Source organism: Pipistrellus hanaki (genome assembly GCF_964339955.1).
Source record: "Pipistrellus hanaki genome assembly, chromosome: 2".
Taxonomy (NCBI): domain Eukaryota; kingdom Metazoa; phylum Chordata; class Mammalia; order Chiroptera; family Vespertilionidae; genus Pipistrellus; species Pipistrellus hanaki.
The window spans coordinates 7697988-7711687 of NC_140504.1; the positions used below are offsets into that span (position 1 = coordinate 7697988).

General features: G+C 60.2%; 1 protein-coding gene across 1 annotated transcript in view; it reads left to right on the forward strand.

The window, feature by feature from the left end:
• The first annotated feature begins 307 nt into the window (after nucleotides 1–307).
• COL18A1 (collagen type XVIII alpha 1 chain) overlaps nucleotides 308–13700 on the forward strand; it is a 76911-nt gene continuing 63518 nt past the window's right edge. Inside the window, exons 1-2 of the mRNA XM_084873736.1 lie at nucleotides 308–431; nucleotides 534–628. Of these exons, the coding sequence (XP_084729862.1) occupies nucleotides 421–431; nucleotides 534–628 (106 nt within the window). The 5' untranslated portion in view covers nucleotides 308–420. The remainder of the gene's footprint in view (nucleotides 432–533; nucleotides 629–13700) is intronic.

Genomic DNA, 13700 nt, shown 5'->3' on the forward strand with positions numbered 1-13700 from the left:
CCTCGCCCCGGGCCGGGAGCCCGGATCCCACGTGCGCCCCGCGCTGGGGCGGGACCGGCTCTCTCCGGGGGCGGGGGCGGGGGGACCGCGCTCGCTGGATGGGGCAGGGCGGTGGGGAGAAAGCACCCCAGGCTGCTGCGCGGGGTGCCAGGACCCAAGGGGGCGGCCGGTCACCTCTCCAAGCCAGGGGTCTGGCCAACCGCCCCCTCCCAGCCCCGGCTCAACCCAGCCCACCACCTCCGGGCTCAGCCCGAAGTCCGGGCCCAGCTTCCCCGCCTCCCCGCCCCGCCCCGCCCCGCCCCCGGCCGGGCCCGGCCCGGCCCCGCCCCTGTCCGCCCCGGTGCGGCCGGAGCGAGGGCCTAGCGGGCGCACCGCCGCGGAGGGTGCAGGAGCCGCTGAGCAGACGGCCGGCCGCAGAGCATGGCGCCGAGGTGCGGGGCGCGGGGCCGCGCGGCGGGCGGGGGCGGGATTGCACGGCGGACAGCGGGCGGGGGCCGCGGGCGGAGGACTAACCTGTGGCATGCCGTCCGCAGGTGGCCCGGGCTGGGGCCGCTCCGGCGATGCCTCCTGGACGCGCTCCCGCTTCTGGCCCTGCTGCTCCGGGCGCGCGCGGCCTCGGCGGAGCCAGGTAAGCCCGGCGGGGGGACCCCAGGCCGCCCGCGCCCCCGCGCCCCCGCGCTGGATGCGGGTCTGCGGCGGGGCCGCCTCCTCCTCGCCGGCCCGTCTCGGGTTTGGTCCCGGGAGGCGGCCCCGGCTCTGCCCACGCGCGCTGGTGGCCCGCGGGCGGCAGGCGGGGGAACGCGGGGTGGGGCCGCGGCGCTGGGTTCCGAGTGCCCCGCGCTGGCCATTCATTCTTTGGCTACAGGGGTTCGCGCCACCCCCGCCCCCGCAGGACCCAGGGAGTGTGGGCTGGGGTGGTGCGGGCCCCCTCCACGCCGTGAGTCCTGCGGCACCAAACTTGGTGACCGAACTTGGGCCACTCCGCCGGGAAGTTGGTGCCCTGGGCGATCGGTTCTGCCGGCCGAGGCCACCGGGGGGCCGGGGCCGCGGGGACAGTTGTTCCACTCGCGGTGGCTCTGGAGGCGTCCGCGCATCCACCGCCCGGGGGTGGGGGTGGGGGGGCCGTGTCGCCGTCCCGGGCTCCGTCCCCTCCCAGCTCCGGAGCGGCCTCCGTGGGTTGCGCCTCCGGGCTCCGGGGGTGACCGACCGCGCGCGCCCCGGGGCTGGCAGGTCTCCGGGGAAGACCGTGCGGTTTGGAGCGAAACCACTTCGTTTCCAACCTGTGGAGGCAACAACTGTCCGGGGTCCCCAGGGCCGGCCTTTGTGCGTCGCAGGGGCCGCCCGGCTTGGGTCCCGCGGTGGCCGCGGTGTCGGGTTGCGAGCGGCCCCCTTTGATGCGGTGGAGCCTCCGGAGAACAATGCGCGGAGGCCCGTTGTTCGGCGGCGCTGCCGCCTTTCCCGCGTGCGCCGCGCGCCGTGCCCAGGACGCCGCTCCGCTCCGGGCGCGGACGCTCCCGCGGCCACCAGCTCCTGGGACCCGGGTCCCGGCCACGCGGCTGCCGGGCCCTCTTCCCGACACGCCCAGCCACGGCCCGGGAGGCGGCGGTGCTGCGGGAGTGGAGGGATGCCGGGCCCCAGGGGAGCCCCCGCCCCGGGGACCCCTGTGTGGCCACCGGTGGAGTAGGATGCTGTGCGGAGACGGTCAGCCCTCTCCCTCCTCCTGGCTCCATGGAAAACTGCAGACTGTTAACTGGTCGCCGCCGAAGCAGCACACCTGCTTGCCAAAGCTTTTGAGCGAGGAGGCACCTGATTGGAGGAGGGAAGTCATTCTGGGGAGAGAAAAATAATTTAATTTGTTAAGTTGTGTCCAACCGGTTTAGGTTCAGCAGCAGGGCAGACCTTTTTAAAGAGTATGTTGTAAACATCTTCCAAAAGCACCTGCTCGTGGGTAGCATGTAATTTATTGACTCCAGGAGGGAATTGGGGACGTTTGACCTTTCGTGATTGAGTTCCTACTGACCCTCAGGGCCACTTGGGGGAAGGGAAGGGGGGTGATAGTCATGGCGTCAGGGGCCTTCCCGTCAGCTTACCAAGGACAAGGACACCCACTGGCCCAGACTCCTGCTGCTGGAGCAGGAATGTGTAAGCCTAAGCCCTCATGCAGAAGCAGGTAACAGGGAGAAAAGTGAAGACGCTGGAGGTTCGAAAATGGTGTGCGTCTGGCCTGTCCCACCCCCAGGGCTGCAGTGGATTTATTGCAGAAGGGAGGGAGGAAGGCTGATGGATGCGGCTCTTTCTGAACCTGGAGGTTAAAGCAGGAAGCAGGCTCGGCAGGAGGCTGGGGGCTGCCCATCCCCCACCCGCCCCTTCTGGCAGGGAGGACACGGGTTCCATACCCAGCTGGGACTGAGTCCCCTGGAATTGGGATGGTAATTGCCTCCTGCGGGTGTCCCCAAAGAAGAACTAACCTGTGTGCCATCCTCACTTAGCAGGGGCTCAATGTGTTCTAGAAACCCTTAAAAATCATCCTAGGCCCCGTTTTCAGATTTGCACTTTTTTTTTTCCTGACCAAAAAGGATGCACTTCTCCATGTCTCTGTCTTGCACTTAAAAAAAAAAAAAAAAAAAGTCTTGCTGTTTTGTGCAAGGATTGGTTCCGTGATTCTGATGCTCTGGAGTGGCATTTTGTGCATTTCCCCCACGAGGAAGCCTGGCAGAGCAGGGGCTGAGCAGCGTTGATGACTCTGGAGGTTCACTGTTGTCACACACACACACACACACACACACACACACGCACACCTTTGCAGCTGGAAGTGTGTGGACTCACCGGTACTAAAATGGCCTTGGCCCCTGGGAGGTGTTGGTGAGTCAGAGTGAAGCCTGAGGCAGAGGACAGGGTCCAGCCTGGTCTCTCCCACGTGGGACCTCAGCATCAGGCTCTGCCAGCTCCCCCAACCCCATTACTTGGGGGAGCTTCGGAATTGGGCTCCTAAGACACAGCCAAGCTCTGATGGCCCCGTGTTGGTGGCATCTGTCATCGTGCACCGAGGCTGGTGGGAAAGAGGGTTAGTCCCAGGCTGGCGTGTTTCTAGGTAAAGCTGTCACCAGAGCTCACCGCTGGGGAGTCTTCAGGGTTCAGGTGTGGGACCTCTAAGATAGTTTTGAATTTCAGCAGAACTTGTTTTTCCAGGTACTCCTGTTTTCCTTCAAAAGAAGGAGAGGGAGGAAAGTCCTGAGCAAGGAAACCTAGAAGGAGCAAAACCGACTCCATCTAGAAACTGACTCCAAACAGAGTGCACGTGGGACTCTGGGAGAGCCCTGCCCCACCTGCCTTCGCTTTGCTTTGCCTTAAAAAATACACATGTGCACGCACACATGTGCACATGTGTACACACAAGCGCACACACATACATGCCTTCACACAGAAATGTACACGCACGTGTGTGCACACACCTGCACACACATATACTTGATTTCTCTCCACCAAAGTGTCTGGTTCTCTCTTCATGCAGACTGTTGAAAGGCGTGGCTCTCTGGGCCCCTGGGAGAGCAGGAGGGGCCCTGTGTGGGGTGTCAGTCCCGCTCTGGTGTGGGCCATGGCACTGCCCCAGAACAGCTCCAGGCTGCAGCCCATGAGCAGCACAGGGAGAGGAGTCCCTGTGATGCCCACGACTCAGCTGTCCGTCCAGAGTTGGGTGGCCCAGCTGCTTCTCAGGATGGCGCTGCCCACCCAGCACCAAAGGGCGCTCTGTCAGGCTCTCCATGCTGCTGAGGTCAGGGTGCACCGGGCCCTGCAAGTTCTGGCATTGGAGCGTGTGTCAGAGACCCTAGTCCACCATGATACTTTCTCCAGGGGCCAGTGAAGGAAATAAGGCAGTGAGCAATTCCATCCCGCATGGCATCGGGGCTAACAGGAAGCTGAGGGGTGGCATCCAGGATGGGAGCTCCGATGAGAGTGTGGCTGGAGCAAGCTGGCCTCATTGCAGCCCTGACCGACGAGCAGCTCCCAGGCCAGGTCTGCCTCCGTGACCCTCCCGCAAGGCCCACCTGCAGGAGTGACCCCCTCTCTCTGAGGAGGCTCCGGGTTAGCTGCTCGCTGGGGGGACCAGATGCTGCCCAGCCGACAGCCCCTCCCACCAGCACACAGCTGGCTAAGCAGCAGCTGTCCGTGCTTCAGGCAGCAGCCTGGTTGAAAGTGGGCATCACAGGACCTGACACGTCCTTGAAATTTGATGCCACTTGTGGGGAGGGGGATACAATATTGAAAAAACTAAGAGACACGTTTGGCGTGCTTATAACATTATTAATTTTGACACGTTTGACAACGGTGGCCCAGATAGACTATGAGAACCGACGGGAGAGGTACCCGTGCTCTCGCCGCAGAAGCTGCCTGACCGGGTCACATGGCTCTCTGAACCCTAAGCCTGCCGTAGTAGCTGATGGTTTAGGTCTCGGACCAGCCCTCTGCCAGATGCTACAGGGCCCCGGCTTCAATTCAGGAAGGAGCCAGCATTTCAGCGCAGGTCTGGATCCCCCTGCGGCAGCCTGGGACAACCTGTGCCTGACCCTGCTCTGAGGCTATTTGGGGCTCCTTACCCCTACCCCACCTGCCCCCGTGAGCAGCAGGCGGTCGCTTTGTAAAACCACACAGTGTGTCTAATACATGTGCGTTGTATTTTATACCACACATCGTGTCTCCATACACCAGGTGGTGTGTCTCAAAGCGCCGGGAAGACCCCTGTGGGCAGGGTGCCTTTCTGTCCTCCCCAGCACTGCCCAGTGCTGGCAGAGGGAGGGAGAGGGATGCTGGCTGGCCGATGGCATACCTAATACTTTAGATTGGCGGTCTGGGCCGCTGCGGGACGGCTGTCAGAAGGAGCTTTTGATCACGGATGCGCTGAGTCAGATTCAATTTGGAGGCTGCAGGGCAGAGTGTCTGCTCCACCCGCTGCGCCTGCAGGAGCGTGTCCTGCCTGCCGGCTCCTCCGGCACAGGCAGGCCCGAGCACGGCCTTTCTGGCTGGCCCCGGTGAGAGCCCAGGAAGGAGAGCCTGTGAGCAGGCCCGCTCATCCTTCTGGAATTCCACGCTGGCCGCCGGGGTCACTCCTGGGCTGGTCTGTGATGAGGCTGGACAGGGCAGGGGCCCCCAGGGATGGGCTGGAGTGACTGGTGGGGCTCTGGCCACCTTTGGTGTTGGGAAGACCAGGAGGCTTGGTGGTGGGCGTGAGCCAGTGTTAGGTCCAGTTGGCCCAGATCCTGGCTGTGGGTCAGGGTGGACCTTTCTCAGGTGTTTCCTGGGGAGGGATGTCAGACCAGACCAGGCTGGGGACCAGGCTGGGGACCCGGCTGGGAAGGTAGTGGCTGGGCCTGTGTGACGAACACGCTCAGCGATGGGTCGCAGTGGCAGGGCCTGGGTCTGAGCTGCAGACACCCTGTGCTGTCGGTGGGTTGATTGACTGCTTTGGGTAGAGCCTGGATTGAAAATCTGCCATTTATTTAAATTTTTGTTCTTTCAGTGTTTCCTTTCTTTTGGTCTGAAGTACTCACGTTTACATTTTGCACTGCTCCTTTAAGTAGATTCAGACACGGTTGAGACCGTGCCAGGCACGGGCAGCGGAGTCTCCTGTCTGCAGAGGACCTGCTAGCATGGCCGTTCTCTGACGGTGAGAGGCGCCCCCCTGTTTTGGAGTGACGGGAGCTGGTGTGAGAGCGGTGCTGGGAGGGCACATCTCAGTCTCCGTTAACCGCGTCGGGGTGCCCGCCATCCGAAGTGAGCGCCTAGCCGGTTTGGCTGAGTGGCTAGAGTGTTGATATGTAGACTCAAGGGTCCCGGGTTCGATCCCCAGTAGGGGACGTGCAGGAGGCAGCCAATCAGTGATTTTCTCTCATCGTTGATGTTTCTCTCTCTTCCTCTGCCCTCCTCTCTCTTCCTTTCTGAAATCAATAAAATATATATTTTAAAAAGGAGAAGAAGAGTGCTCCTGGGAGCAGCAGCTGGAGAAGTGCAGCTGGTTCAGCTGCTTGGCGGCCTCTGCCAGGCCCGGAATCCATACGCCTCTCGGCCGCAGGGTGAAGGGAGAGCTTTCTCCACGTGAACGTTTAGACACCAGGGGACTGCACGTTGGGAGAAATCAGGTGGTTCATGGGGATGCTGCTGCTTTGACCCTGTGCTGTGTGTGTATGTGTGTGTGTGTGTGGGGGGCCATGCAGGTATGAGACGATAGGGTGTGACACCCCAGGACCCTCAACAGACCAACCAGCCAGCAGAGACCCAGCCCCCCAGGGGGCCTGGTGCAGGGTGGGCTTAGGAGAGGAGGGAGACCATCTGAGACTGTCTCCTCTGAGGTCCCTTTGCCTCTTAACCCCATGGAGGCAATGCCTGTGACCTCTTCCAAGCCAGGCTGAGCGGGCCGGTGTCGGGCCAGCATTACGGGAAGGCCTTACCATCCGCTCCTGGCTGGTCCAGGCTGGGACATGAGGTGAGGCCGGGCTGGTTTCCCTGCTGGGTCCCATAGGGTGAGTCCAGTCGTGTAACCGCTTTGTCTCTCTGGCCGTTGACTTATTGCCCGAGTGCATGATTGTGCAAGGTGCCCTGCCGCCCCAAAGAACAGGAGGAGACCACTGAGTTTCCCCCGGGGGGGCCCTCCCATGAGCGAGGGATGAGGAAGGCAGTGCAGATGGATTCCTGCCGGGCGGGCGTCCATGGTGGGGTCTGGGTTTCCCTGAGTGCTCTGAGTCCTCCTGTTCCTAACCTCGGGAGCCCCCGCAGCCAGCGTTGGGGCTGAGTGTGGGGGGCTGTGGATGGGGACTTCAGGGACACCCCTCCAGTTGGCCATGTTAATTTAAGCTTGGCTTTCCCTGATCTGGGCACTATCACTCTGAACATCTTGCTGATTGGTCAGGTGGAGAACACTCTTTAAAGTGTTTTATTTTGTGTTTTCACTCATTAGTGAGGGTGGTGTTCTAAGGCAGTGGTCGGCAAACTCATTAGTCCACAGAGCCAAATATCAACAGTACAATGATTGAAATTTCTTTTTCTACTTAAACTTCTAACGCCACTTCTTCAAAGCAGACTCGCCCAGGCCGTGGTATTTTGTGGAAGAGCCACACTCAAGGGGCCAAAGAGCCACATGTCGCTTGCGGACACAGTTTGCCGACCACGATTCCTATGTGTTCACTGGTCATTGAGGTTCTCCCTGGCCCTCACGTCCACTCTGGGTCTTTCCTCGAGGATTTCCGTCTGCTCGTGGTGTCATCTCTGCAGGGGCAGGTTTTGCATATTTTTCGAGTTTGCGAGCAGCCTTCCCCAGGGGATGTGGTACTTCCTAACGCATTAGAGTTGTTTTGTTTGTTTTTCGTTTTTTTCTCTTTAACCTGTATGGCCTGTCTCTTTAGCGGGGACACACGGGTGATGAGCACGGCTCAGGGACCACGGCTGGGCTTGTTGAATTGCAGGAATGATGAGGGATAGTGAGGATTCTGTGAGCGAAGGTATGCAAGGCTGGTGAGCAGTGAATGGGGGGGAGGGGCACACACTATGTCAGCTGTGATCGTTTTATTTTTTAAATGTGTTTTTATTGATTTTACTTTTTATTCTTTTTAAATATTTTTTATTGATTTTTTTTTTAGAGAGAGGAAGGAGAGGAATAGAGAGCTAGAAACATCGATGAGAGAGAAACATCGACCAGCTGCCTCCTGCACACCCCACCAGGGGTGTGCCCACAACCAAGGTACATGCCCTTGACCGGAATCGAACCTGGGACCCTTCAGTCCTCAGACTGACGCTCTATCCACTGAGCCAAACCGGTTTCGGCTGTTTTTATTGATTTTAAAAGGAGAGGAATGGAGGGGGAGAGATAGGAGCATCAGTTGGCTGCCTCCTGCACACCCCCGCCTGGGGATTGAGCCCAAAACCCTGTCTCTGCTCTGTGGTTGGGGAGGATGGTGGTTCCTCCCAGGCTTAACAGAGGGACCCCACACCTCATGTTGGCTTCCTGGGATGTGGCTTTCCGGGGTGCATCCTGCCACCCGGCACCGGGCTCTGCGGACACACGATGGGGAAGGCCCTCACCCAGCCATGAGGGCAGGGCCTGTGTGCGCTGTGAGCTGGAAATGGGTTCACGTGACCGGCCCGTGGCTGTGGGCTGTGCCCGCTGAGACCGTCGAATATGGGACAGAGCCCCCTGGCTCCGGTCACCGAGTCCTCCAGGTGTTCTGGGCCACGCCCGCCCCACACGCTGCCGGATCCAGGAGCGCACACCTGCCTCTGCTTGTTGGGTCTGGTTACTGGGCTGCTGTGCCTTTACACATAAAATCTCCCGTTGAGATTCCACGAGGCTGTCAGGAGACACCTGAGAAGCCGGGCCTCTTGTCCGCCCTGACTGGGTGGGGAGCCGTCCGGCACACAGGCTTGTCCGCGGCCTGTGGTTTGTGAATCCGGACGGAGCCTGATGTGGTGCCGGCAGGGACAGCTCAGAGGACAGCCTTCGGCGTCCTTCCTGTCACCTGCCCCCATTGGCTTCCAACCAGAAAGAAGGGAAGGTGTCGTTAATCCCTCCCTGCGGGGTCCTCGTCACCTCTCTCTGGGTGTCCACGCGGCTGCCTCTCCTCCACGGCCCCCAGGCTCCATCCCCAGGAGCCCCTGGCTCAGACACCTTTCTCCCCTCATGTGCATTCTCAGGGTTTTAAAAAGGCAGGTTTGTCCTGGCTGGTGCTGCTCAGTGGTTAGAGCACCGGATTGTGCACTGAAGGGTTGAGTGTTTGATTCCTGCTCAAAGGTTGTTGTGGATACACACACACACACACACACACACTCCCGCCTACCCATCATTAGGTCATGTTTGGAGACAACCAATCAATGTGTCACATTGATGTTTGTTTCTCTCTCTCTTCCCCCTTCCCCTTCCCTTTTATTCTCTCTGAAAAGCATTGGAAAAATATCCTCAGGTGAGGGTTAACAACAACAACAACAAACACAAAAAAGGCAGGTTTCCCCAGAGCTCTCCTAGGACCTGGCTGAAGGGGCTCTGGTCCAGGCAGGCAGGTGTCCAGTGGAGCCGACCCGTCAGTGGAGCTGGGAGAGGCTTTTTCTAACATGATAACTATTTCAGCTAAACAGCCTTCTGTCACAGTGAGCTCGGAGTGGGGGGGAGGTTTGAACCAGGGAGGGAGGTGGTTGGACTGAGAGTGATGAGTGGACCCAGCCGGTGGAGATGACAGTGGAGGGGGCCCTGCGGGTGCAGTGCTGACTGTCAGTGGGGGCTGTCCTGGGACTCGGGGCCTGCGGGCCTCCGTAGGGCGGCCTGAGTGTTTTCCTCTGCAAGGTCAGACAGGGACCCGCCCTTCTGTTTTTGGAGAATTAGACAAATGGCACAAAAGCAGGTACAGTACCCACAATTTACCAAATGGCCGAGGCCCAGGAAGAGTTTATGAAGTAAAGCTGACCGGTGTGCAGGGCGTGAGGGGTGGGTGCTGTGAGCCCTCGGCCAGTGGATGCTGCGATGGCCTTCGGTTGTCTGCATGGTGAGTGGGGACGGGGCGCCAGGTTGGCTTACTTAGGAAAATGGCCGAGCTGGCCACATGCAGGAGGCTGTGCTCCTGAGGCTTTTTAAGTTACATCTGTCCTTTGCCTCCATAGATGGGACATTTTAACCTGTTTTGGGGGCTCATGCCTTTAGCAGAAGCAGAGGGCATCCCGGCGAGGGGGCAGGAGCTCAGCTTGGTCCTGTGAGCAAAGATGGCAGCACAGTGCAGGGTCTGTGTGTGTGTGTGTGTTGGGGGGGGAAGACTGGCAGGTGCCCAGGGGCTTTCTGGGTACAGGTAGCTCTTATTCCTTCCCCCCCACTTCCTGGACCCGTCTTGGGTCAGCAGCGCCAGGGCTGGCCCAGTAGGACAGGCCAGAGGACTGGGGCCATGGGGACCTGGGGCCCTTTGTGAACTAGGCCTGAGGGGCCTTGGGGAGGGCAGATGTGAAGCTCCCCCTCAGGGTCTTGGGGTGGGGGAGCCACAGGGTGGCACTTCTCTGCTTAGAAGCAGAAACCCAGGGCTGCAGGATTCTGGGCCACGCGACCCCCTCCTACACCCCCTCCTTCGTAGTCTGGTCCCCCAGGCTGCCGAATGGCCCGGCCAGCAGGTTGACGTACCCATGACTTGGGCTGTTAGGTCTCACTGGTGAGCGGAGCAGTTGGACGGCAGTGCTGCAGCCCGCCCCGCCCTCTCAGGACAGCCACACCCTGTGCCACCGGCACCATTGTCACCAGAGCCTGAAGCCGTGCAGACTTTAACCAGAGAGAAGGGGGGTCTGGGTGGAGGACACCTCCAAGCCCCTCACCGTGCTGGTGCTGGGCCCGTCTCGCACGTGGGAGAGGCTGTGGCAGGTGGAGGTCAGGGAGGCTGGTCCCCAGCACAGGTGGGCCGGCCCCTCCGAGCCTTGGCTGAGCCCCGTGCTGAGGGAGGGGATCTGCTCCACCGGGTTCTGTTGTGCTGTTTTCATGACTTTTAATTTTATTTTGTGAAATTACGCAAGTCACACAGGAAAGCAAACCGTATTTGAAGCTGTTTATTATTTTTTTGTTTTGTTTTTTGTTTATTTTATTGATTTTTTTTTTTTTTTTACAGAGAGGAAGAGAGAGGGATAGGGAGTTAGAAACATCGATGAGAGAGAACCATCGACCAGCTGCCTCTTGCACACCTTCTACCGGGGATGTGCCCGCAACCAAGGCACATGCCCTTGACCGGAATCGAACCTGGGACCTTTCAGTCCGCAGGCCGACGCTCCATCCACTGAGCCAAACCGGTTTCGGCTCTGAGAAGCTGTTTAGGTGTTTTTATGGGTGGAAAGAAAAACGAGAGATCAGCTTCTGGAGGAAAAAAATGAAATTGGACATAAATAGCACAGCCCGGGGCTGGGCCGCATGTGGGGATAGGTCCCCATGTGTTTAGGCACCCACAGACCCTCGGGGTCCCCTGGAGCCCCACACTGGCCCCTGGGCAGCAGGTGATGGAGGACACGGAGTCCCCTGGAGCCCCACCCTGGCCCCTGGGCAGGAGGGGATGGAGGACACGGAGCACCTGGCCGCCCAGCCCGCAGGGAGCGTGGGCAGCACAGAGTTAACGGGCTCCTCCCCGCGGGCGGGCGGGCGGGCGGGCGTGAGGGGCACCGGGCGGCCGGGATCTGCGAGTTCTTTCATCGCCGATGGCCGATTGAAGACGGGTCGTCCCCGGGGATGAAAGCCCCTTTGTGCCCGGCCCGGGCGCAGCGCGGAGCCCCGGGCCGGCTCTCACGCACCCCCGGAGCAGGTACTAGACGGCCCGCTCGCTGCAGGAATGTCCCCGTGCGGCACCGCAGACAACCTCCTCCTTTATTTGCACTATCAGCTCGCGATGCCTGACGATTCGGGTCCCAATTATATCTAGAGAAGGAGGGGAAAGGTCGTGCTGTCTAGACACTAATCCAGCGAGATTCCGTTTCTTCCCGGGCCGGTCTCCTGGCAACGGGATTACGGCTGGCGGGGGGCTGGCATTCCCCAGGCCCTGTGAGATGGGGCCCCCACTCCTCCCGCTCTCCGGAACCTTCTGGGGCCAGCAGTGGGGTGTGGGCAGGGAAGGCTGCAATGGAGAAGGCCTTTGCTGCTCTTAGGCTGGTTGCCGAGGGACCCTGGGCTGGGCTGGGCTGGGGTCAGAGGGGCCTTGCCATGAGGGGAGCCCCGGTGTTTGCTAGAAGCTGTGTGTGCTGAGTGCCCTGCTCCCAGCCCAGTTCCACAGCCTGCCACAGGTGCCTGGCTAATGCCCTGTCTGAGCTCCTTACCCTTCTCTCTCCCTCACTCCCCCCAAGTTGGAAGACGCCAGCCCTTGCAGCTCCAGACGGGCTCCCACAGGGTCCCAGTGGCATCTACTCTGGTTCCTACTGTGTTAGGTCAGTTGCTGCCTGGGGTACCCTGCTTAGCACTCTGGGCTCCCGCTGGGCAGGCAGTGTCCTGGAAGCATTTGCAGCTTTTGCCAAAAATGTAATCCTGTGCAGAGAAATTACAGTTCCCTGCAGAGGGACCTGGGAGGCAGAGCGGCCCCTCCAGCCGGGAGGAGCAGTAGGGGGTGATGGTCACAGGAGTTGTAGCAATTGGAGAGCTGGGGGGGGGGGGGTGTTCAGGGAGTGGAAGCTGGGGGTCAGTTAGTAACAGGGCTCCCCATCTCTCTCTGGCCTGGCAGACAGCTCCAGGTGGTCGGCAGGGCCTTCTCTGCCCAGGCTGTTCTAGGGAGGCATCACTCAGGTCCCCGTATACTCCCTCATGTCCTGGCTCTGTCACGTGCCCCCATGCAGCCCTGGGGGAGGCCTGAGGTTGGGGGTGCAGAATGTGGCTGAGCACATGGCCCCTCTCCCTCCTGAACGTAAGGGGGGGTGCCCCTCCCTGCTGTGGGGTTTGGGCTACCACAGACAGACCCTTCTGCCCTTCGAGATGGAATCAAACCAGAGGTGGGTTCTTCTCTCCTCGCCTGTCCTGCTCTCCATTGGATGGGGAAACTCTGCCCTCCACAAACCCTTCTCTGCCTCCCGCCTGCATGAGACATGAGGGCCAGCAGGTATACGAACTTGGGTCATTTCAAGGTTGGCCACGCACTCATGGTGCCTTCCTGATAGGGAAACCCTCACTCCTGCGAGCTCCCAGGAATTGGGGTTGATGGGGGAGCTGGGAGGGGGTGGGGGCTTTTGGATCTTGACACCAAGGCCAGGGACCAGCTTTAGGGGAGACCAAGTGTACCGCGTGAGTGTTTTCCGCCGGGTCCTCCTGGGATGGCTGTGCCTTTGGGGTCTCCAAGCATTCGCACCGACTACATGTGCAGGAGCCCCTGACCTTCAACTTGGGGCCACTGCTCCCTTTATTCCCACAGTTTGGTGGTGGTCTCCCCACCCCCATTTGAATATGCTCACAGACACAGCCATGCTCACACATGCTGACATACACATGCCCTCACACACAGACACACACTTAACACAAGCCAACCTTGAGGCTTAACTCGGGTGGAACCTGCACCCCAGAAATTGGCTCAGCGGCCACACTGCGCATCCCCTCTGTCCCCCTGCACGCTCCCCTCCCTCCTGAACTCAGCTTCCTCCCCTGCTTTTCTGCTCCCCCATAATCCCCGCATTCCAGACACCCCCCCACCCCTGCTCCTGACCTCACCCGCTTGTCCTTGGCTGTGCTGTTGCAGCTGGGAGCCCAGGCAGGGGTTCCTTCGCTGGTCACTGGTCCCACCTAGATGGAAAAGACTGCAGACATCCCCCCTCTGGCCTCTCCCCAAACTCCCTTTCCGCCTCTCTGCCGCCTGGGAGAGAGACTGTGGGTGGTGGTCCAAGGGGCACTGGGGGATCTATCCCTAAGGGACCCCCTGCCATTTGAAACTCTGATTTGAGATTGCACTGGCTTCACAAACCGTTACGCTGCCTGGCAAACCCCTGGACCTGACACTTGCACCCTCTGCTCCAGGTGCTGGCCTTTGCCTGCCTGCCTGGTGCCCTGGGCATCAGTGCCCTGGCTGAGCCCTCCCAATAGGATGGGGCCACCTTCCCAAGCAGGGCCTGCAGCCTCCTGGTACCCAGTGTGCCAGGCACACAGAGGGGGCTCAATAAATGCTTCCCAACGGATGGATGGAGGGACTTTTGAATGAGGGTTTTATGAAAAGCTCACGAATTAGGCCACAGGTGTC